The 23,353-nt window shown below is 36.9% G+C and overlaps 1 protein-coding gene across 3 annotated transcripts in view; it reads left to right on the top strand.

Moving 5' to 3' along the window:
- Positions 1-5,093: 5,093 nt before the first annotated feature.
- The window catches only part of VWA7 (von Willebrand factor A domain containing 7), a 325,092-nt gene continuing 306,832 nt past the window's right edge, over positions 5,094-23,353 (top strand). For 2 of the 3 annotated variants that reach the window (XM_044083284.1, XM_044083282.1), the window contains exon 1: positions 8,818-8,927. In XM_044083284.1, the coding sequence (XP_043939219.1) occupies positions 8,910-8,927 (18 nt within the window). In that variant the 5' untranslated portion in view covers positions 8,818-8,909. Of the gene's footprint in view, positions 5,532-8,817; positions 8,928-23,353 lie in introns of those variants that run through there. The other variant, XM_044083283.1, reaches the window with a different exon arrangement.

Below are 23,353 nucleotides of genomic sequence, written 5' to 3'. Positions count from 1 at the left end.
CAGATTCTGAACAGGAACTTTAGCAAATGACTGGGGACTGGAATTCAAAAGTGAAGGCATATGGGATGAAACTGAGTACAGACAAGACAGTGGTCATGACAACAAAAAGGGGAATCAGAAGACTGAAGGGGAAATAATGCAACAAGTTAACATATTCAAACAGCTTAGGGGTGTGGTTGAGGAGAAGGTTGTCTGAATGAGGAGGTCAAAACAGGGATCAGAGGTGCTGAGCTCAACTGGCACAGAGTGTAAGGCATAGTGTATCATGCATGGCAGAAAAATGGCAGAAGAATCCCAAAGAAATGGAAGACTAAGGTGTACAGAACAGCTGTGCAACCAGTACTTCTCTTTGATACAGATACCAGAGGAGTGAAGGCAGAGCAGCTGAGGAAGCTTGAGGTGATGGAGATGAAGTGCCAGAGATGGAAAGTAGGATGCACAATGTGAGGAAGACAAAGAAATGAAGAATCAGAGAAGAAGCCGAATAAAAGGGTGAATGAGCACAGATTGCAGTGATTTGATTATGAGCAGGACAGCAGAAGACAATCTGGTAAAGAATTTTTGGAAGAAGCAGGAAGAATGCAAGAGGAGACAAGAATGTCCAGACAAAGGATTGATGGAATGTATGAGAAAAGACCAACAATAGTCAGGCATGACTTTCCGAAAAGGTAGGGAAATGGTCCTGAAATGAGAGACGTGGTAGAATTTCACTGGACACCCATTTTCTGTGAAGAAATAGGAAAAGGGGGATGATGATGATGATGAGAATGCTCTAATTTTTTTAAAAAAGTTTCTGCTTCATGTTATGCATTTTATAGGCAAGGATGAATGTTGGAATGTAAGGAATTCCTGTGGTAGGTATGTTTGGATGCTTGCACCTTCCAGGGCTAACCTTTGTTGGCATTTGTAAGAGTTATTTGAATAAAATACCACTTAGATGTAGATATTAGTAATGGATTATATGTTTTTACCTATTTTATAGAAATATATTTTATTGTTTCAACTATTTTAATTAATTGCTTGTTCTTTATCTGGTCAGTGTATGTCATTCTTTTAGTCTGATGAAATCTCCATGCATTTTTTGTGAGACAAAAGCACATACCATTAAAATTGATTTTAGGATGTTTGTTCATCTTCTTTATTTTCCACATGATTTGTTTTTATCTGGTCAGTTTTTGGCTCTCTTAAAAACTGACTACATGTACTGCACGTAATCTTGATCTTGTAGATTGGGTCATGACTGAAAATTACCATATTAACATTTTCACTTTCCCAATTCACAAACTAATAAATCAAAATTAAAATAAATTAAGTATTTGCACTGGATCACACCTGAAATTCAGAAACAGATTATTCATTGGGATAAATTAATTATTCCACACTACACAATTGTGGACTGCACTTAATTTATCTAACACGTTTGATGGTTTCAACCAGCATCTCTTTTTATCTTTCCTCTACTGTCTGGGCATAGCCTCTCATCAGCCATGATCTAATGATTTTCTAACTCTCTGAAATAAAGGATTCACTCTATAAGATGAGACTGTGACATTTTCCCCTATCTGCAAGCTCCTCTTAGTGTCCTATAGGGGTCATTGTTTTGTACTCAAGCTGTCCTAATTATTTTTTTCATTGAGGTGTGTTCTATCATGATACTTCCAGAATGCTTTGCTATATTGATAATCTAGTCTTCTCTGCCCTGCTTACATTCATCAATGCAGCTGTACCAGCTGAGTCACAGAATAACTTCAATTCTTTATAGTCCTAGTTAGCTAACTCTGACTTGAACCTCAGTGTTGCAAAAACAAAATGTTTATTGTTTTGCCAGAACTCTGTCTACTGTTCAGAAAGCTGCACACCATCCATCTATCCATATTTTCCTGTTATAAAACACAAATTGAAGAGACAAGTCACTTAACATTACTAGTATGAGTGTTGAGAATGGACTTATGCCAGATTCTCACATAAAAATGTTAATCACCAAATGTAACAAAAATGGAGTATATTATACCAGGTCAGTGCCTTCATAAACACATGCATCAGAGATGCAGTAACATGTTCCTTCAGTTCTCTTTTTGCATTCATCACATATTTTTTCAATCTTCATGCTTCTACCATTTAGAAATTTGACCAGCTCCAATAAGAACGAATACACACTTAACTGGATAGAAGTACCTTACCGCCTCTGTCAGTTGCAGTATTTGATGGTTCACAGGTTAGTCCATGATCATAAACGTGCTGCATGGGATATATTCACTGGTATAGACCTGGTTAGTGACCATACTCTTAAATGACTGCTTGGACCACGTAAAACTTGTTTGAAATTCTTAATGTAAACATCCTGTGGTCAAACTTCCTCTACATTTATAGGTTCATAGGTTCATAGATAGGTACTAGGCTATCGGCCCAAGGGGCTACGTAAGCCTAGCCAGCAAAGTTCCCTGGCTTATACCACCCAAGAAAGTTATTTTCCTGTGCCACTGTCAAGCAGAGACACAGAAGTGATCCCTGGGGTGTATTTCCTATTTTCCATCCACTCATCAAGATTTTTCTTGAAGAGTGCTAATGAAGAACTTTGCTTGACATAGATGTGTAGCCTGTTCCAGAGTATGGGAAGTCTCTGGGACAGGAATATATCTCTCCAGCATGTCCTGTTTATTGTGGTGATAAGGTTTAGGTCCCTAGAGCGTGTAGCTCAGAGGGATTGGGATTTCTTTAGGTGTAGCATGTCCAACAGCTCTGGGTTTGACATAGCTTTATATGTTAGGCAGAGATCACCTCGGAGTAGGCAATATGCTACGGGGTAAAGCTGGAGTTTTTTGAGGTGATCAGTGTAGGGCATTTGTTTGAGGCCAGTAATCCTCTTTGTGAGGTACGTCTGTGGCCTTTCCAGCTGCTGCAGATGTTTTGTGAGGTACATTCCAAAAGGGGTGTTGTACTCTATAATGGGTCTAATGAGTGTCGAGTAGAGGGGAACAATTTGCATCAAACCATCATAAAGCTCAACTTTAAGAAAGGCTTTAAATTCCAAGTGCTAAGCAACTGAATTGTAATTACTTAATTTTGCTGAAGCTGAGAACACATTATGATTTAATTTTTGTTATATTCCTTTCACCTGTACTTAAATTTCTGCATCCATTTAGCTTTCCTCTTCTGTCTGGACATGCCTCTTATCAGCCATAATCCAATGATTTTCTAACTGTCTGAAAGAAAGGATTCACTAACCAGCCCACATCCTTTTCTTTTCTCTCACATTTCTCCTTCTCACCCTCTCCCTGACATCAGTTTCAGTCATGCACCTTGATTTATTTTTACTTTCTTAGCTATTCCCCATTCCTACTGAACTGTTACCCTCCCATTCTTCTCCTACTAAGATTCTTTTTCTCCTTCATTAGCCATACTCCTTTTCTCCATATCTGTATCCCATTCCCTCTCTCATGATGAACTTCTGTCCTTTCCTTCTCTTCCTCCCCAGCTTAGCTCCTTCCATCCATGTCTGCTATCTTCTCACTGTCTCTCTTCCCATCCCTGGTACCACCATTCTTTCTTGCACATCTATTGGTTATCACTCATTAATCATTCTTCTATTATCTTCTTCACAACTTAAATGTTTTGGAAAATAACTAAGTAAATAAATATATAAAGGGTGTATTTGAAGTAATTATAAATAATTGTATTCATCAACCCCACTTTTTTAACTCTCATTCCCCTGTCTTCAGGCCTACCCCACTACCCCCCAGTAATCCATTCATTCTCTTCTCTGGATCTTGAACCAGTCCATTTATTCCCTGATTGGGACAAAATCTTGTCAGCCCATGTATTCTCCTTCAGAGGCAAATGTTGGGAGCCATCAGGCCTTTGTTTGCTTGAGGGCTCCCAACCGTTCCCATTTAACTTCCTCCTCATGGTAGCTGGTGGCTTTTGCTGAATCTGCTACTCTAGGGAGGCTTCCTGTGCCTACTTTCACTTGCCCTGGGACCTCCCTACCTCCCTGCCTTATATGTAGTGTAAGCAACCCTTCCCAACTGATGACTTCCAGCAATCCCTCAAGAGAGCTCTTGTGCTCAGTGGTGTAGTATATCACACTACCCCACTTCCCCCATATCAGTGAGTCAGCTTTTGCTCTATACTTCTGTTCTCCCTGCTTTGGTCTTCTAACTCCTGAGTCACTATTTAAACTTAGGTCATGTGGATCATAGTCAAGGCTTCATCCTCCTATGCCACAGGTCTGAGCCCACCAATCCCACTTCTGCCATCAGTTCCACTCCTTTGAATACTGCATTCACTTTGCTCTGCAGTAGTCACATCCAGTACTAATTCAATTTGTCAAACATTTCATCTTATAGCAGCTCAGAGAGAGATGTAAATTTTCATCTAATAACATTTTGCATGGAAGGAAGACCCCTGCAGTACCCAAGTAGGGGAGCTTCACTCTTCTCAGTCCCATACCTAATTATACTAAGATCTCAAATATTCGGGGAAGAAGGAATTACAAGCATTCCCCTCTTCCCCAAGGCTTTGCAATCTTGTAATTGTTCTATACAAATAGAGAGTTATCGACTACATGGGGCTTGCCCCTTGCAAAAACTTTCTGTCTGATCTACTTTTTGCAGTATGTGGCACTTTAACATGCATGGGTTTATTCTGAGAGATAAAGTATTTCATTACTGTATCTCTTAACTGTTTTTTTCGTAGAGTGGGAATAGTGAGTCAAGCCGCAATGAAATTATTTGCAATGACCTTAAGTAGATCATAAATGAAATAATCTGTCTGTGCATGTATGTTTGTCTGTGGGTATGTGTGCACGTGCTTGTATGTGTGTGTGCATGTGTGTGTGTGTTCTAACATTTTGTTCTCATTTCACATCCTGTGCTGCTTGCATTGGTATAATCGGAACTATTGCTATTTATTTTATTTATTACTAGCTTTGTTAATACTTTTGTTGTACTGCAGGTTTCCTTTCCTGGCTTGAGAATGGTCTCTACTCAAATGGATATTCATGGTTTACAAAAATAAGTAAACAAATAACTAAGTAAGGAAGTTAAAGTAATAAAACGTTCATAAAAGCATGACTGAAAGCTTACCTTGGAAAAACTAGAAGACTTTTTCTGGTCAGCTATACACATGCCTCTTTTTTGTTTTTATATCGGGAATCATGCAGAAGATAAGCTGCTAATCTCTTTTTTTTTTCTTTCTCTGATGCCTTTTATAACGTTCATGTCAGCAGACCTTGCCTATCCTTACTCTGTCTTTATTGTGGTTTCCTTTCTCTTCCTCATTTTGTACTGTGCCTCTCTCTCTCTATCCCCCTTGCTGTCTACATGTCTTTCAGGCTTATTTCCAGATCTTTTCACACACTGAATACTAATGACAGAAACCTTGGTGTGAGGCTATTACGTATTCCAGCTCCTTTGTAACAAATTCTGTCGCAGCCGTAGTTCACAGTTTAAAGTAGATGCTTGCTTCTCACGTGCAGGTCAAAGAACTCTCGGTAGACTTCAGAAAATAAAGAGAACTGAATCACATAGCAGGTGAGCAGGCTAATGTTCTTCCTCTTGATATTAAATGGTAACTGTTTACCTTTTTTAGAATTTAGTGGGTTTTGCATTGTGATTTCTGTCAAGATAAAGGAAACAAACAGCAGTACATGACTTCTTTTATGTCATTTTAAGGTCATGTTACAGAGAAATGCTAGACTTTCAAAGTGCAACTTTTCAGTTGTAGGTACATGCAAATGTTTTTTTTCCTGATATAAAACAGTGTGATAATCATACTAATATTTAAATTATAACTGTAGATTGGTATGGCATGCGCATGCAATCTCTATTAAATTCCACACAATTTGCACATTATGGACTTGGATGTGCACAGCCTGATTCATGTTGATTTAATAGCAAATATCACCAAGAATTATAGCAGCAGTACATAAAGCCTTCAGTTCTCTTCTCAGTCCTAATGTTTATATCGGCACTTTCTCATTATTGTTTGTTTATAGTAGTGACTCATTCCAAAGTCCTTAAAAGAAGAGGATTTAGAAGCATTTACTATAGACGAGGAACTGATTTTAAATCCTTCACAGCATATGCACTACTGATAACAAAGATAATGTGAAGGGGCACATTGTTTGTCTCTAACTTCTTTGTATGGTGTTATTGTGGTGTTTTTAACTCTCCTCAGTTGTAAGAAAAAAGATAGCAATAATTTACGAGCCATTTGGTTATTGTGGCTGTCAGTTATGCATGACTGCCACCTTGTTAGTCTTTAACAAAGAAATGTACAAAAATGCTAACAGTGGATAGACCTGCACATTATATTGGCTGATCTGTATAAAATGGAGTAGGGAATCCATTTGTCATTCTCACAGTATACATGTATCATGTTTAATAGCAATATTGTAACATACATGTATGAGCATATTACCTACATTATATGTTCACACTTATTTGCATTTTACATTGTCTCACTTATTTGCTAATTGCATTTTTTATGTACCCTTGTTGGATGAAACATTTATTACACTTGATTCTTCCCCTTCATATTGTTGGGATAAACTTGAACTAGCTCCCTTACAGTGCATCTTTTCAGTTGCCTTTCTATATGATATGGCTGGGAAGTGATCATCTCTTAACACTATAGGTTATACCTATTTGTACTACCCCAGTAAGTTATGAGATGGGACTCATTGGTTCCTACCCAGCAAGGTGGACTTTACGATCTTGTGAATATGATAAATACAAAAAAAAAATATGTAGAAACCAAATATTTAAAATCAACTGGCAACAAAAACTTTACAAAGTGAGCTACAGGGCACACATTGGTGTCCTGAGTGTTTTAGCCCCTCCAGTACTCATCTGTACTTCCACTGCTCTAGCATTCATTTATTTATTTGTTTGTTTGTTTATTTATTTATTCTTGCATTCATTCATTCATTCATTCATTCATTCATTCATTCATTCATTCATTCTTTAATTCATTCACATAATTACTTACTTGATAAATGGGTAAACAGTTTGGTCTCATGATCTTTTTTCACTGTGATGTCAGCACAAGGAAACAAATACAACTATAACACAAAATACACAATATAAAGTACAAAATGAGTAGAGGTCCCTACATAGTGTTACCATATATGACTCAAGAAAAGCTTGCAGAAGTTCATTATATTTTAATGTGGCTGCAAACAGGGAAAAAAAGTAGGTTTGTATGTATTTACAAACAAGACAAGTTCAAATTCATGCTCAGAGATATAATTAAACAAGATATATGCTGATCGGTTGTTGCGTCTTTCGGCTTTTCACGGTTATGGGGTGCCACATCAGAACTCCGGTCCGCTAATTATTGGTAGTTGATTTTTACATGCCGGGTTACCAGCCCTGATGCACAAACTTCAACGAAGGTACCCCCATTCACGCATGTCTCCACGCAGAAGACGCTCTAGCTGAGAATCGAACCGGACAGCGTCTTACTATGAGGCAACAATGCTACCGCAGTACCATAGCATGATAAACTGTTATCATTGGGTCTTGGTAACACTTGCAGTAGAATTTAGGTGAGTCAAAAGCTTGGATTTAATACTAGAGAGATGAAACGTGTTACTCAGATTATCATGGAGTGATTGACAGTTGGGGCCACATTATAGAAGGTTGTCTTTGCAATATGAAGGCTAATGATTGGTCAGTTGTGTTCTCAGATGCCATTTTAATGGGATTTCAGTGAGTACTGTGAGGGATTCAAGACTGGATTGTAAGTCAGAACTCGATAATTACTGAATAGCAAGATGTGCATCAGGGAGGCAATTAGAAGAGATTCTAAATTACTTGAAGACAGTTAGTCTTGGATGAGGACACTGAGCGATATTATTTTAGTTCCAAGACTACACCTTCATCAAGATAGTTGGTAGATTCTTTTCCTGAGTCATGAACCCTGTGCAGTTCAAGATAAGACATATTCAAAGTTTGGAATAGTAATGGTTTTGGAATGACAATAATTTTACTTACACAGCCTCTCATCTCAGCTGTCAGTATCTTGGCCACTGTATAACTAAAGTTTAGTTGAGCTTTTTGTGAATGTGTGTGGGTGTCTGTGCTGGAGAGAGACAGAATGACTCACAGGTTCATAGATAACTACTAAGCCAGCAGCCCTTGTGGGCTACTTTAAGCCTAGCCAATTTCCTTCAAAGGTGAGAATTAAACCATGTACTCTGTGTCTGTGAAGTAAATACCTTAACTATTATGCCAACCCCCAACCCCAAAATACAACTCTTTCCTCAGGAGACGAGTTCTCATTTGCTGCAATGAGCTCAGCTTTCACTTATTCAATGGCACTTTGGCTACACAGTAAATTATAAAAATACACAGACAAATACAGAAAAAGTTCTCTGTCAAGGCACTGATAGTCATAGAAGTGAAACGATAATATTAAGTTTTATCTGGCACTTGAACCCAAGACCTCCAGCATTCTTTGCTGATGTTACTTCCAGTGGACCAACAAGAATCTCTTAAGGAAAATAAAGGGTTCTTCTGGGATTTGAACCTAGAACTTTTCACACTCAAAGCAAGAATTATAGTCCTAGACCAATGAGCCCTTCCTGTTAAATTGCTTTTAAGTACAATTGTTTCTTGGTTTTGGTGATAAATACAAATGGAATTAAAAAAACACACCATCTGGCTTGATATTAATTACACTGATTCTAATGTTTTTTTCTGAAGAACAGTTACATATATTTTAAATGTAGTATTAGAATGTTAAGTTGGTAAAGTATCTGATTAGGCTGAAACCAGTAGGCACAGCACATTTTCTTATGTTTCTTTTAGATGCGCAGCTAGCAAATTGTTACAAAATTTTCTTGCACCAAGAGAATTGCTGGTGGCTGAAGCTGGATCACCTTTTCATTGAAAGAATAAAATGTAATGAGGGCTTCTTGTGAGGTATGTGAGTGAAAGATGATAATTGTAACTTTATTAAAAAACAAATACATTTCAAACTGTAAATGATATTTCTGAACTATAGAACCATAAATGACTATAAAATTATAAACATGTTCAATTCTAGCTCTTCTAACTGCACATAGACTATGTAATGTCTATCAGGACGCTTAGTAATGATGGTGAAAATTTACATATATCCCTAGCCTCTATAATGTCTTAAAGCTGTACTGCATTATACTAAATAAATACCCCATGGATTGGAGCAAGAAGGAACTGCATTGCTGTTTGATCAAGTCATGTTTCTGAGAAAGAAATCTTTATAGGGAGGGAATCAGGAAATCATCCTTATGTATAGTACTGTTTGCATGGTTTGGCTATTATATTTGGTGGAGCTGTGGAAGAGCCAGCTGATGTTAGTGACTTGATTTGGCACATGGCCCTCACTGAGGCTGAAAAGTGTGTGTCTTTCTGTTCCGGAAAAAAATAGATGATACAGCAATAACAATGAAATGTAAATATAATGCTAACTGTTTAAGGGAACACACTTTGAAGTTCTGACTGCGCATTCAGCTTCCTACCCTTTGCCACTGTTCTGTGAATTGACTTTTGTCTTTGTGTATTTCTAGTCTGATTATTTTTTATATTGTTAACATTCCTGTCTCTTATCAATTCTCCATACTCAGAGTCAACACTGTTTTGTAGTCTTAGGAATAAATGCAATCATTGAGTGGATTTAGCAAAATAGTGTTCTCTGTGTATATTTTGCTTTCCATGTGTTCTTGCACTTTTTATCCTGTTTTCCTCCATTACATCTAATAATTTTGTAAGAAGTTATTCGAAAAAAACCCACATTCTTATCCTTAGCCATCTTGCAGTATATTAAGTCATGTATCTAGCTAGTGCAGTTTAGTTTCTGTCTGTTTTCCTTATAAATAACTTTGCTAGCATCAAATTAGATTTCTAGAATGGCACAGTTTCTGTGAATTACATATCATAATTATATGAAACTAAAGGTGCAATTAATAATGATTGCTGATAAGGTTATTTTTTTCTTCCTAAAAGTGGAAAATGCTTGGAAGGGATAGTGTTAAAATTAAAACTGTTTTGTCTCTGACAACCTTGATATATATTAGCTTAGGTTCCTCCTGCATTCAGGTGACCAATAAAAGACTTCAACCGTATGAAAATATGGAATCTGATATGGGGAAGAGTGTGATACATTTTGTTAGACTTCTGGCTTTTGAGATCACACCCTTTATAGGACAGTATCATGGTCTCAGCACAGACAAATTTATTTCATTTTGATTCAGCTTGACTCTGTATTTCTGAAATGGTTTCTGAATCCACTACTTCATCTGCGTTATAGTTATTTCACACAAAAAATGACTCACAACCTCCATTGTGTACATTCAGTTCAGAAGTTCATGAGCAAACACACCTGCACTCCCTCTGCTGCATGCACACACCCACGACAGGTTATATACTGTGAATGCAAACATGAAAACACAGGGATGTAGCCAGGGGATTTGCAATTCTGTGCTAACTTCTAGACTGTTCCTCCTACATGGACGGTAGCAAACATTTCTAATTTGTATTCTAGACTTGTATATTGTCACCTTTCCTACTGTAGAAATGCTTTAGTTCCTATAATATTAGTTCCCATAATATATATTTTAATCACATAATTTTTCTATGACACTACTTGACTGAGAAGCCTAAATTATTCCTAGTATATTGGTCTTAGCTGTCTAGGCTTCTCAGTGCTCTTCTGAACTTCATGCCTAGTGTATACCTATGAATCTATAAATACAGAACTAAACCTGGCAGTTTAGCACAGAGTACTGACATTATGATTCCATAATGAGAATTTTCTGTAGTCCTTACTTTGATTCATTCAGTTTCCATTTGCATGCTGTGTGACTCTGAGAAAACCACCAAATCCCATGGTGCTCCAGCATCATCCCATGGAAAGCTGTAGCATGTATACTAAAGTTATTTCACCAGAAACTTTTAATATGATCATTATCATACCAGTGGACAAAGTTTCAGTTCTCAAGCATCAGTTTCCCGACACTCAGTTCCCCAAGGTTCTGACTTCTGACTTTAGTGATGTGCTGACAGTGATGCCTTTTGGAGTAGTTTTTCCTGTCTTTGAGTTGGTATATAGTAAGTTCAGGGATGTGCAGTGTTGCAAGGGCACCCCCCCTGCAAAAAACACCTCTATTTCGAATTTTTTTTTGGCATTTTTTTTTTCAGGAATGAGTTCCATATTTCTGATTGTTGGAGGTTTCATCTTCAACAAATCACAGTATACAACACTCTAGAAAGAAATATATTTTCTGGTGGCTCATGTTGTCTCTTTTTATTTCACTTATATGGTGGACATTGAAACATTCTGTGGCATGGTGCTGGTAAAAATGTTTTCACCATATAATTAATCTGTACACTGTGGCTACACACATGGTAATGCCAACAGATTTACAGGCACATGCAATGTATTATGTGTGCTAACTATGACACATCATGTAACAACTTGATGAGAACACAGTGCATAGCCTTGACTATGACAAGCATGCAGCCACAGACACAATTATATTGATCCAGCACACACATACATACACATATTAGTCTCTGAACCATATAGAAACAGTATACAGAGAGATAGATGACACATAGACAAAATACATGTCTTTCTAGAGCCTGACAAACACACTGGATATAGAAGTGAGTGCGCGCATGCGAGTGCACATGCGAGTGCACACACACACACACACACACACACACACACACACACACACACACACAAGCACGCACCGATGTATTATTAAATTTTATGTTTATTTCAATGTCATTTTTATTGCTTTCATGTAGAATTACAGTTCAGAAACATCAAACATGCTTTATTTCACTACAACAAACAGTAGTATAGAAATATAACTATAGTACTAATTACAACTTAACTTAAGGTGTACTGATCTTCAACCTACAGAACCTTCATCTTAAGTGTGTGTTTCCTATTAGTAATATGCCCTTCTTTCCGCTATTCATTTCACACTGGCATTTTAGGTGGATAAAGGGTATTTTTCCATGAATGTATTACAGTGTTGTAAGTTGTGTAAGAAGGCTGTCTGAAGTTAAGACACTGATGTGACATCATCTCTACTCACCTGACAGCAGACTGTGATATTGTAAGTAATATTTAAAATGGGGTTATCCTCTGATCTACAGAGGTAAAGGGACTCATACAAGTTGTAAATGACAAAGATATAGTGGTACTTTTCCGTTAACGGGGCAACAGAGTTTGTGAAACAGAAATGCTGATGCGAAGAGTGCCCTGAGAAGTACCTCAAATGTTTGATTATAGCTTCACAGTTTCAGCAGTTGTCGCTATTTTACACAGCCCTTTCTCAACAGTTTCACTGCACATTTCCCACAGAGGGCACTAGTTTTACAAGTGTTTTGTCCCACCTGCGTTACTGCTTACATTGACAGAGATGGCTCACAGTGTTAGAAATCAACACACAATGGCCGTTACAAATTAGCACACACTGGGAGGGAGGAGCACTTCGTTAGTGTTTGTCAAAAGATAACGTAGACGACTTACACCATTTTTAGGAAGTAAGAGGGAAGCTTGTTATAACTATCCCTGAAAGCGGCACTGAGTTGGGATGAAAACCATCAGCACTCACTTCAGATCACCCGCAGTTACTAAGAATGTGAACACACTGCCCCTTAACAATCAGCAGATGCTCAGAAAGATGAGCATTTCCTTATTTCCAGACAATATAACATCAGTAATGTACACTGGTTTTAGTAAGTAAGAGGGGATCATTCTACAAGTGTCTAGCGGCACTGACTTTGGAGGAAATCACTCCCATGAAAAAGTGTACATTAAATGCAGAGCGCAGCAGCAAAATGAGCAGCAATGACTTGCGGGGAAAATGTACTATTAATCGGACAACAAAGCCCAAATTACAACCTGGAGAGAAGAATGCCATAATCATGAATGACAACTGATAACGTAAGTATGACTGGGAGGTCGAAGATGGAGTTACAAGACAAAAGAAACATCTTCACATCAACTGCAGGTTAAGATGATTGCCCTATTAATGGAAAAGTACCGATATAGCTGTGCCAATTTGATTAATAAAAAGTAATGAATAAATTGTAACTGGAATGCATATATAAGTACAAAAAAAATCTGTGTCTCCTAAAGTTCTTCTTTTAGATAGCAGTAACTCTTTAAACATATGAATCTAAGTAATTCAATACAAAATATTTTGTTGAATCTCTTATGTGTTCATAAAAATCAAATCACTGAAACCCTACTATCTTTGACAGAGAAGAGTTACAGGAGTCTGGTGATGGTATATCACAGAGTGTTATAACTATTACCTGTCAATATCCGTCATTCTGTAGTCCTGGGTTTGATTCTTTTAGTTTGCATTTGCTTACAGCTTGATTCTCAGCACGTCAGTTACACCTTCATAAAAACAATGTTTTTAGTTGCTCCTAAATGAGGAACTTGTATCTACTGGGTCTTATATTGTTAACAAATGAATAAATAAAATGCAGCTCTATGTATGGACAATGTAACAAGCATCATCAGCTGCAGGGTGAATACAAATCCTGAAAGAAAATACACATACTGTAAAGCCATTAAGGTAAATGCATTACAGTGAATCAGCTTTCTGTTTTCATCATATCTAGCCTTTAAATAACAATACTTATCTCTGGGAAAGAAATGCTGTCAGACTGCTACTACTATGTCTATTTTCTGGTTGCCAAATCACAGTTTCTGTCATGAAATGCTTAAATGCTGTCATTCTGCAAGAGAAAAAGAGAGAGAGAGAAAGAGGTGTATGTATGAATTATCTGTCAGAATTTCTCTTGTGAGTGAAAGGAGCGTTTGTTGGCCCAGAATTAGTTGTTTTCTGAAACTGAAATGCTCTCCAAACAGTTTCATCTGTAATCTTAATTATGGTTTGAGAAATAATATTCACACAAATGGACAACTTCCATTTTAATTTTAACATGATGTATATATTCCATATCATATGCATGTAGCATTTGTTCTTAAGCAAAGGAAAGATTCATCGCATTATTCCCAGCCATATCATTTTCAGTCTTACTAGTTACTGGATTACAGTTTGTTTGTTGACTCCCTTTACCTCACATTGTTGTTTACTTTGAAGCATGCATAACAGCGACTAGGATTACTTATAGTAGTTGTCTCCTGTGCTCTGGTAACTTATGAGAAAAAAATTTGGAAAAACAATATGTATGATGGTTTCAGTTTCAGTCCATTGTAAATGATGACATCTGCAAAAGTGAAGTTAATCCATGTTAAAGGTATGCCTTTAATGTATTTATTGGGATTTCACCCACAATAAACCCTATAGAAAAACAAGCATGAATAAACTGGAAAGAGTACAGCGGAAATATACTAAGGGCATCCATGGATGTGAGTTATTATGAAAGACTAAAATATCTGAACTTGTACAGTGTCTCTTACAGATATTTAAGAGGAGATCTTATTCAGGTATATAGGGCATTTAGGGGCAACTACCTCTGGGGATGTTTGGGGTTATCAAAAAGTACTAGAGAATTGTCAGATAACCTATGTAGAAAATTCTATAGGAATGAGAAGTGTACTAATTGGTTCTCTGACAGAGTAGCTGATGCTTGGAACAGACTACCTAATTACATTAAAGCAAGTACTAGTTTAGATATTTTTAAGAGCAGCCTGGACATTTATTATGGGAACAAGTGTTTTGGCATTTTGGCAAGCTAGAAGGGCTTTAATGCCTGTGCTTGAAACATTTGTATGTATGAAAGTATGTAATATATAGTGGCTGTCTAACTTCTCCCTCATTATCAGTCCATTTTGATTAGGCCAATGTGGTTAGAACATGGTAGCATTACTACCTTATGTCACAGGACCTTCTTTTAATTGGGCTAGAGCCTAAGGGACACAGAGCCAGCTTTAGGTACTCTGTGCCACAAATGGGTCTTTACTGTGTTTGAGTAAGGAAGCAGCTGGTGCCTGCATTAGATAACTCTGGTCTAAGGGTCATTTATCAGTGGGAATTGAATAAAACTGGGTAACAACTTGAGTTGCACACACTATGACCAAGCAGTAGTTCTCTGTTTGTGTGTCTTGAAGCATTGCTGTGCCATGCCTCCTTTGTGTATCCTGTGCCAGTTGGTCTGTATATGGACACATGCCAGCTGATATTAGCCTTGCTACTGTCTGCCCAGGGGTAAAAAATCTGTAAGTATGGCTGAAGCAACATCAGGTATAGGTCAGCTGAGTCTAAGTATCCATGACCTTTGGTCAACTATTACAGAAACATGGCAAGAGAAAGACCACATTTCAGAATCCGCAATCCCAGGATTCAAACTCACTGATTCATGAAACTTGTCTGGGACAAAACTAAGTTTATATTTCTAGACTGTCTGCAGTCTTCTTCCACTAGGTCTGTATGTTACCTTGGAGTCAGATGTGGCAGTCCTAAGGCAACCTCAGCTGTAGTACTCAGAGGTTTTGTTTTACTATGTATCTGGGTAATAAATCATCATAAAGACAGATGAAGGCTAGCAGGAGTCTTCATTCCTGGGACAGCCTTACCCTAAGCCAGGACATGTGACTGGAACAAAGCTATTGATAAGATTGGTCAGCCTCAAGTGCAGTCCAAATGGGCCACTGCTAACGTTAACAGCCCTCTGTAGCAAATGAAGAAAGGTTTGGTGGATCCACTCTACAGCAGTCTTCTATCTGGTACCCTCTGTCTTGGCATCTGGAAGTAATCCTGGCAGTCTTTTTAGCACTACACCTGGAAGCAGAGCTAGCAAAAGCAGTTTTATGAATCCATATAAGCTGTAATCTTTAGTTACTAAGTATGTGTTTGCTGCTGAAGAAACATAGTCCAAGCATCCCCACTACAAGTGAGTTTTGGGTTAGAGTCTGATTAGATTTTGATATTTCCTATTGTATTTTCCTGTCACTGGGTTTGAAAATATGCTATAACAAAACATATTCAGCCAATATCAGTCCTAAAGCCCTCTTTTATTTAGTGTGGTAATGCCATGTTCACTAACCTTTGTCTCAGTAGACACTATAAATCTAGTTGACTAACCACCATACTGTAAGCACTTAAGTCACTTACCTTTGGCAGTAACTTGTAGGGAGTGTGTCTTTGTATCAAAGATGGTTTTATTGAATTTTTTCATTGACCATTAAAATGAAAGACATTTTCTATGAATGTTGTATTTTTAAGGTGTGAGTGTGATTGTATCATTCAGTTTAAGTGAGATTGCATTCTGGGTAACCAAAATACAGTGCTACACAAGCTATTGCAGTTATCAGGAAATTATTAAGATTAAAAAGGCAGCTTGTTGTGTGGTGTGTTTTAAATATCTTATGATTTATTCAACATTATGATCATACTGTGGGAGTAATGCAGTGGGATGGGTATTCCATTACATATTCTTTGTTCTTTCTCCATGGTTGTGCAACCATGAAATTAATAAATTTATGTAAAGGGGTGTAAGGGAGGCAAATACCTCATGTTGGGGTGCAGATGGGCTTGCTCTGTGCAAAAAAAAATGTTTTTATTTTTCATAGTGTTTTAACTCAACAATGTGTAGGTTTCAGAAAGATTCTCACTATCCATGCTAAGTGGCTAAACTGGGTTAGCCAATTTGTGTGACAGAAGGAATCTCAAGGTAAAGCTGGACAGCAGAACACTTCATTAGTGGCTAATTATCAAGTCTCTGATTCAAATACTGTGCTATCAGACCTGATTTTATCAGTGTTCTCCCTACCAATCCATGCATCATAGTAGCTTAAGCGCCCCCCAGTGTGCATGCATGCATGCATGCATGTGCGTGCACACACACACACACACACACACACACACACACACACACACACCATGAAGCTGTTTTTACGTCACTACATGCTGACACAAACATTGCTATTCACATGCACACACATGGTTCTGCAATACTTACATGTACACAAGCTATGAGATATGAACATATTCATAGAGGTGAATGGGTGAAAGCCATCTTTTATTGGCATTTACTTTGTCCTTTTTGAAGAAATTGACTCAGTAGAGCGGTTCTCTGAATCATACTGCCACATTAATTAACTGCTATATAATTTTTGGGGGAGACCACATGGCTAGTTTACATTAGCCACTCCGCGAACTACCACATTTGCATGCAGTTTTCTCATAAACCCTGTCATCTCACTATAGCAAGTGCTTGTGGTCAACGGTAGTAGAAGAGCAATCTCTGAATCACTCAGTCATAACAGCGCAGAAACCTTTGGAGTTATGGCTTACGCACTTTGGTTACCTTTCTGAATCCCTGGGAATATTTTTTATTGAAAACTGCTGCTTCAATCTTTTTTTTTTTTTTTTTTTTTTTTACATTGGGTGTTATGGTGTCACTTGTTAGAGATTTGATTTAACAACATTTTAAGATCTAAATCCTAACTTCTAGTGATGGAGCTCTCATTTTAATTGTGCTCTGTTGAGGCAACAGGTATGCTCCCAACATGGTGAAGGCTAAGATCTACAGAATGGCATTAGTAAATAATAAAAGATTACCAAATGATGTCATATTGGCAGTAATGGGTTAAAATTTCAAATGGGCAGGGAACCCATTTTTTTAAGTAGATAGTTCTGTTACAACTGTTTTGCTTCTTAGATTACAGTAGAATGGAATAGTTACTAAATAGATTAAAGTCTCTGTAAAATAAAACAAACATACAATATCTATTCACTGCATTTTCTCTATTTAATGTAACAGTGATCAGAAATCTATTTTAAAATATATTTAGACAATTCTGTTTTATTTGAAAGCATCATTCAAATGCAATGAATTACACATGTAACCAACCAAAATTTTTAAAAAGTAATTTAATTTTCATTAACTAAACCTTACTACAGAAGCACATTAGTGCACCTGTAATTAAAATAAAGTATGCATGCTTCCATATACCTGCATTTAACACATTCAGTTTCATTAGCAGCTATATTGTAGATTATGTCATTTATTCTGCAAGCCAAGAAGTCTGTGCTGTATTTTTGATATTTTATTTTCACTCACCTACATATTTTGTCTAAATGAACTCACTGTCAGACTGAAACCAAACATGATTTTCATGCAATAGCATTCCATCCTGTGTAGCCAAAAAACTACACAAGTTACAGCAGATATGAAGAAATTATTAAAATTAGAAAGGTAGCTCAAAAACTCATCCTGTGCTTCATGCCTCATTTTATTATATTCATTCTAAGATCAGTGTGTACCTCAGAGAAAGAAACAGACAGTAAGCAGCACACAAAGAGAAACCCATTTTGCTCTTTCACCCATTGGCTGCAAATTGAATACAACCACTACACTATTGCCCCTGTAAGAAGCAAGCAACACAACACAAGAAAATGCTACCTTCCTGCTACCTTCAGAAATGCTATAATGTGTCAATCATGAGGCTGTATGACTATAACATTACATGTATTAGTTGCCCAGGTTGTGTGTGTGTGTGTGTGTGTGTGTGTGTGTGTGTGTGTGTGTGTGTGTGTGTGTGTGTGTGTGTGTGTGTATATATAGACACATACATATACACATATGTTTTGTAAGCAAATAATTATTTTTGCAAGTTCCCACAACTTCCATTATAAACATCAAGACTTAAATGAATGGAAACTCCTGAATGGGCTTTAACATGATTCCTTCAGGGAGGCAGGACACTTTTCCTTACTCTGTTGCAGTCAATTCAATATTTTTCAGTCAATACTAAGTGAAACATTAATCTAGTGTAGAGATGTGTATGTGTTTATAAATGTATTAGTTGACAAGGTAAATGAACCTATAGCCTGGGCTACAAGGGCAAAGCTAAATATTAATAAGTTAACGCATAGTCTGGATGACAAGAGCAAGACTAACTACTGTGTGTACAGGCAATTTTACATACTCAATTAACCAGCATTTTTTTTTAGGGAGGAAGTAATCAGGCTGCCCACAGGAAATCAACATCATACCTCTCAACCTCCAAGCATTAACAGTCATACCAGAGGGACCTTATATAGTCAATGGTAGTGAATCTTTGTAAAAGCTTTGTGTATTTAATAAAACACATACAAATAGACGGAGCTGACTTTATGAGAGCCATTCTAAATCTAGAAGGAGCAAAGCTAAATGTAAGGGCCAACATTATAGTGATGTGCCTAAATCATAGCAGTTGAGAGGTATTATCAACAAAGACATGAGAAAAACATACAAATTCAAAAGAGACTATGATTAGAACTCAGAACTATCCTCCAGACCCTGGAGCCATGTGGCAGAAATCTAACCACTAAACCACAGTGATATTTAAATGTCCGATCAAAGCAGTTCATTTGTAGCAGCTAGTTAACAGTAATTGTTTTGTGTTAAAAATAACATCCATTGTGAACAATTGTTGAGAACAGTACAAGGCACTACAAGGATAAAGCTGGTCAAATCAATATTGTACGGTGTGAAATAGAACAGCATTTTCTAGTTCAGATGTCATAGAGCACAGGGTGGAAAATGGATAAATAAGGCTGTCTCATATCTGCAACATGCTGATACAGAAGTCACTAACAAAACTTCACAAAGTATGGTTGCTGAGAAGGAATTAAAAGTAGCAGCTCAGCAATCACAGATGCAAAGAATATATGGTCATACAAATGGGGAGAATATGGTAGGTTTTATCATACTGTCATTCAGTGAGCAGAGAGGCAGAACATATAGTTTCTAGGAACTGTAACATTCCAAGATCTAGTGGTAACATTTCTAAATGCCTATAACCTTTCTCATGTTGTAGTCTTTGTACATCTGGCTACAACATACAGAAACTATTTAAGCAATAACCCACACCTGGGTGTGGGTAATGCTGGATTTACCCACGGTTGGTGTGGTTTGGTCATGAGGGCAAAGCCCGAGTGGCCAAACAAAGACAACTGTGGGTAAATCCAGCATTACCCACACCCAGAAGTGGGTTATTGCTATTATACAATGACATTATTTAAGAAAAAAAATACTTACTTTTCTTAAATAATGGCATTGTATAATGCCTCCTTGCTGCCCTTCTGCAGCTGTCCAGTATTCTGCGGCAGTTCTGATGTACTGCGCATGCGTATGCTTACGCAGTACATCAGAACTGTGTTTGGAAGCAACGGAGAAAGGAAGATCTCCATTGCTTTTAAAAATATGTCTCGCTATGTTAAACTCATTTAACATAGTGAGATAGCTTTAAAAAAAGCAACAGAGATTTTCCTTTCTCCTTTGCTTTTTTAAAAACTGTCTCGCTATGTTAAACGAGTTTAACATAGCGAGACAGCTTTAAAAAAGCAATGGAGACAGAAAAATCTCCGTTGCTTTTTTTAAGCTATCTCGCTATGTTACACTCGTTTAACATAGCGAGATAACAACAACAAAGCTCTTCCTTTCTCCATTGCTGTCCAACAAAAACAAAAAAAAAAAGACTTATACTAATGGAAAAAGTCGGGGCGACCGGACCTTTTTCCATTAGTATAAGTCTGATTTACAACGTGCATGCTGACCAATCAGCATGCACGTTTTGGAATATTAATGGGGGGGTCGTTGTATAATAAATAGTCATGGTACTATTAACAGAATCACACAGGAACTTTTAGATGTCCTAGTTGTAGTACATGTCATTACACGAATGTAACACATTTATTTATTTTTTTTACAAGAAACATCTTTATTAAATGATCATGTATGAATGTAACACATGTATTCATTCCAAAATAGGCAATATTTACTTTCATTTTTCTCCTGATACTGGTAAATTAAATAGCGGAGGGCCAGTGAGGCCCCCCACATATATTGAAGTTGACCTACATGCCAGTCATTAGTGCTATATCACCACTATAAAATGACTATCAAAACAACGCCTAATGGTTGCCTTAATTATTGCCCCTCTTGACTGACTGTCAACCATGGTGATGAGGGAACAAGTGGGTTGATTTTGGAAAAAAAAAATAGCACAAAAAACACCATGCATGTGATCTTTATATTTTCATCTATGGAAATACATTTAAGCTAAATTAGATTATTTGATTATACTTAATCTTATCTGACTGAAGCCTAGCCAAACAATGTTCAGTAACTATAACTATATAGGCCTTATTCAAATGTAGTTTTCAGCTCAGCAAATCAATGCTTTATTGTAAATTTATGATTTCTGCTATGTTTCTGCCTTGTATGGTGCATTGCTGAGTAAGGCCTTTCTACCAGTTAACCTATCAGGTTACCAAATGACTAAATAAATGAATTGATGCAAACAAAGTGTGGTAACTCCCTTGTGTTGGTTGTGCAGGCATAGAGAAAATAAACACGTATGACAAGCCTGAATGAAGAACAGTGGAGACGTCTGTGAAGTATGCCTCTCCTCCTCGTTAGTGGAAGAAAAAGATGAATATAGCAATAGCAAAAAGGGAGAGGGAAGATATCCGGGGTAACGTGGGAAATAGAGGGAAAAGTGGTATGGCAGATGATGATATTTTATTTTCTTTTGTTCATGTCATACCTGCTCTGCTGGGGCAGTGGGTCCACATTAACTTGTTTATGAAGGGGATGACATAATCATTTATATACTAGTAGTATGGGAAATCATAAGCAAATCTTTTCATGTAATATAAGAAAGGTTCAGATCAAGGATATATTGAATAACTTTCAGGGTGGCTTCCCCTTTAAAAAACTGACACACAAACAGTTGACTGTAAACTCTAGGATTTAAAGTCTTTGACAAGACATACATTTAACCTTCAGGTGACAGTCCTAAAACAGCACTTTTTTACAGCAGCCAATCCCCCTCGCAACCTCAGACATGTATGTCTTTAACCAAACACTCCCTTACTTAAATATAATAGCTCCATGGTCAGACAACTGTGGGGAAATAGAATTACCCAATAATAGTGAAAAAGTAGCCACACATCCTGAGATCTTGCAGTACGTCAACAAGTTTAAAAACACTTCAAGACTTTTACAGTCACAGATTTGGAACTGGGTACTGCATGTGATGGGATAATTTTTATCAAATGGTAGATCAGACTTCAAGGTGTACATTTCTTTAGATTTGCCTTTGATGTCAACAGCTGTAACTTTACCCAGAGTAAGTATTCAGTCACCCAGAATTGTTAAAAAAAAAAAAAAACACACTGCACTATCTCCAACCTACCCAGGTGGGGGGGCTACGAACCCCACACTCCTGATGTGGCCGACTGGATACTTACCCTGGGTAAGGTTTTGGCAATCCAGTCATTCATTAAAATCTGGTTTTGACAATGTGAGATGACATTGCCAGATCTTCACAACATTGAATGTCCGGAACAACAAAAACTAACCCCAGGAAAAGTACCACTTGATGACCAGGACAAAACAACTAATAACAAAGCAAGAAAACCTTCCAAAGTGGGGGTTTCACCCTCCTCACCCCCCAACTAAATATATCAACACCGAGATTGCACTACAGTAGGGAAAGGGCAAACTTCACCCAAGTGGTTCTTTTCCCAGTGTTAGTTTTTACTGTTCAAGGAGTTTGATGTTGTGAAGACATAATGATGCTGTCTCCATGAAGTAGGATTTGATGATGTGGTAAGTCAATGTTTTGAAGTAGACCCATTATATATATATATATATATATATATATATATATATATATATATACACACACATATATATATATATATATATATATATATATATATATATATATATATATATATATATATATATATATATATATAAATATATATATATATATATATATATATATATATATATAGATGTAGAGTATATAGATTCCCTTATTATCTGTATGTTATAGCCCTTATTTTCTCTACTGTACAACTCATTATTTTTTATACTATTAAGCATGTTATATTATGTAAGTATACAAACTGGGTCATGTCTAACCACCACTGAATTAGGTTTTATGCCCATTTGGACTTTCTCAGTAAACAAATATCAAATGTCAAATAAATAAAATAAATAAATCTAATAATATTGCTGATAACTTATTTTGCTTTAACTCTTGATGAAGGTCTCTTGCTGTCCTGAAAACTCAATTAATTGCTAAACCTGTGTTAGTCTAATAAAAGGTATTATAGCATGTTTGTGTTCTACTGTCCTTGTGTTTGCTTTTATAACTGGAGAATTTTGCATTCATAAAATGATGTTGCTATATATACAATATATCTAGTTCTATATACATAAAGGGCATAGTTTTCTAGTGGTTGGAGCAGGACAATTTAAGCTGCCATTATAGTTTGTTTGTCATACTTATATCATGTTTTTTATATTAAGAAAATTTTACCTAATGTCCAAAAATACTTATTATGGTTATGCTAATTGTAACAGCG

The sequence above is a fragment of the Protopterus annectens genome, chromosome 9.part0 (genome assembly GCF_019279795.1).
Source record: "Protopterus annectens isolate FY-2018-M chromosome 9.part0, PAN1.0, whole genome shotgun sequence".
Taxonomy (NCBI): domain Eukaryota; kingdom Metazoa; phylum Chordata; order Ceratodontiformes; family Protopteridae; genus Protopterus; species Protopterus annectens.
Note: the sequence above shows the minus strand (reverse complement) of the source record. Positions and strands in the feature narration are given on the sequence as shown.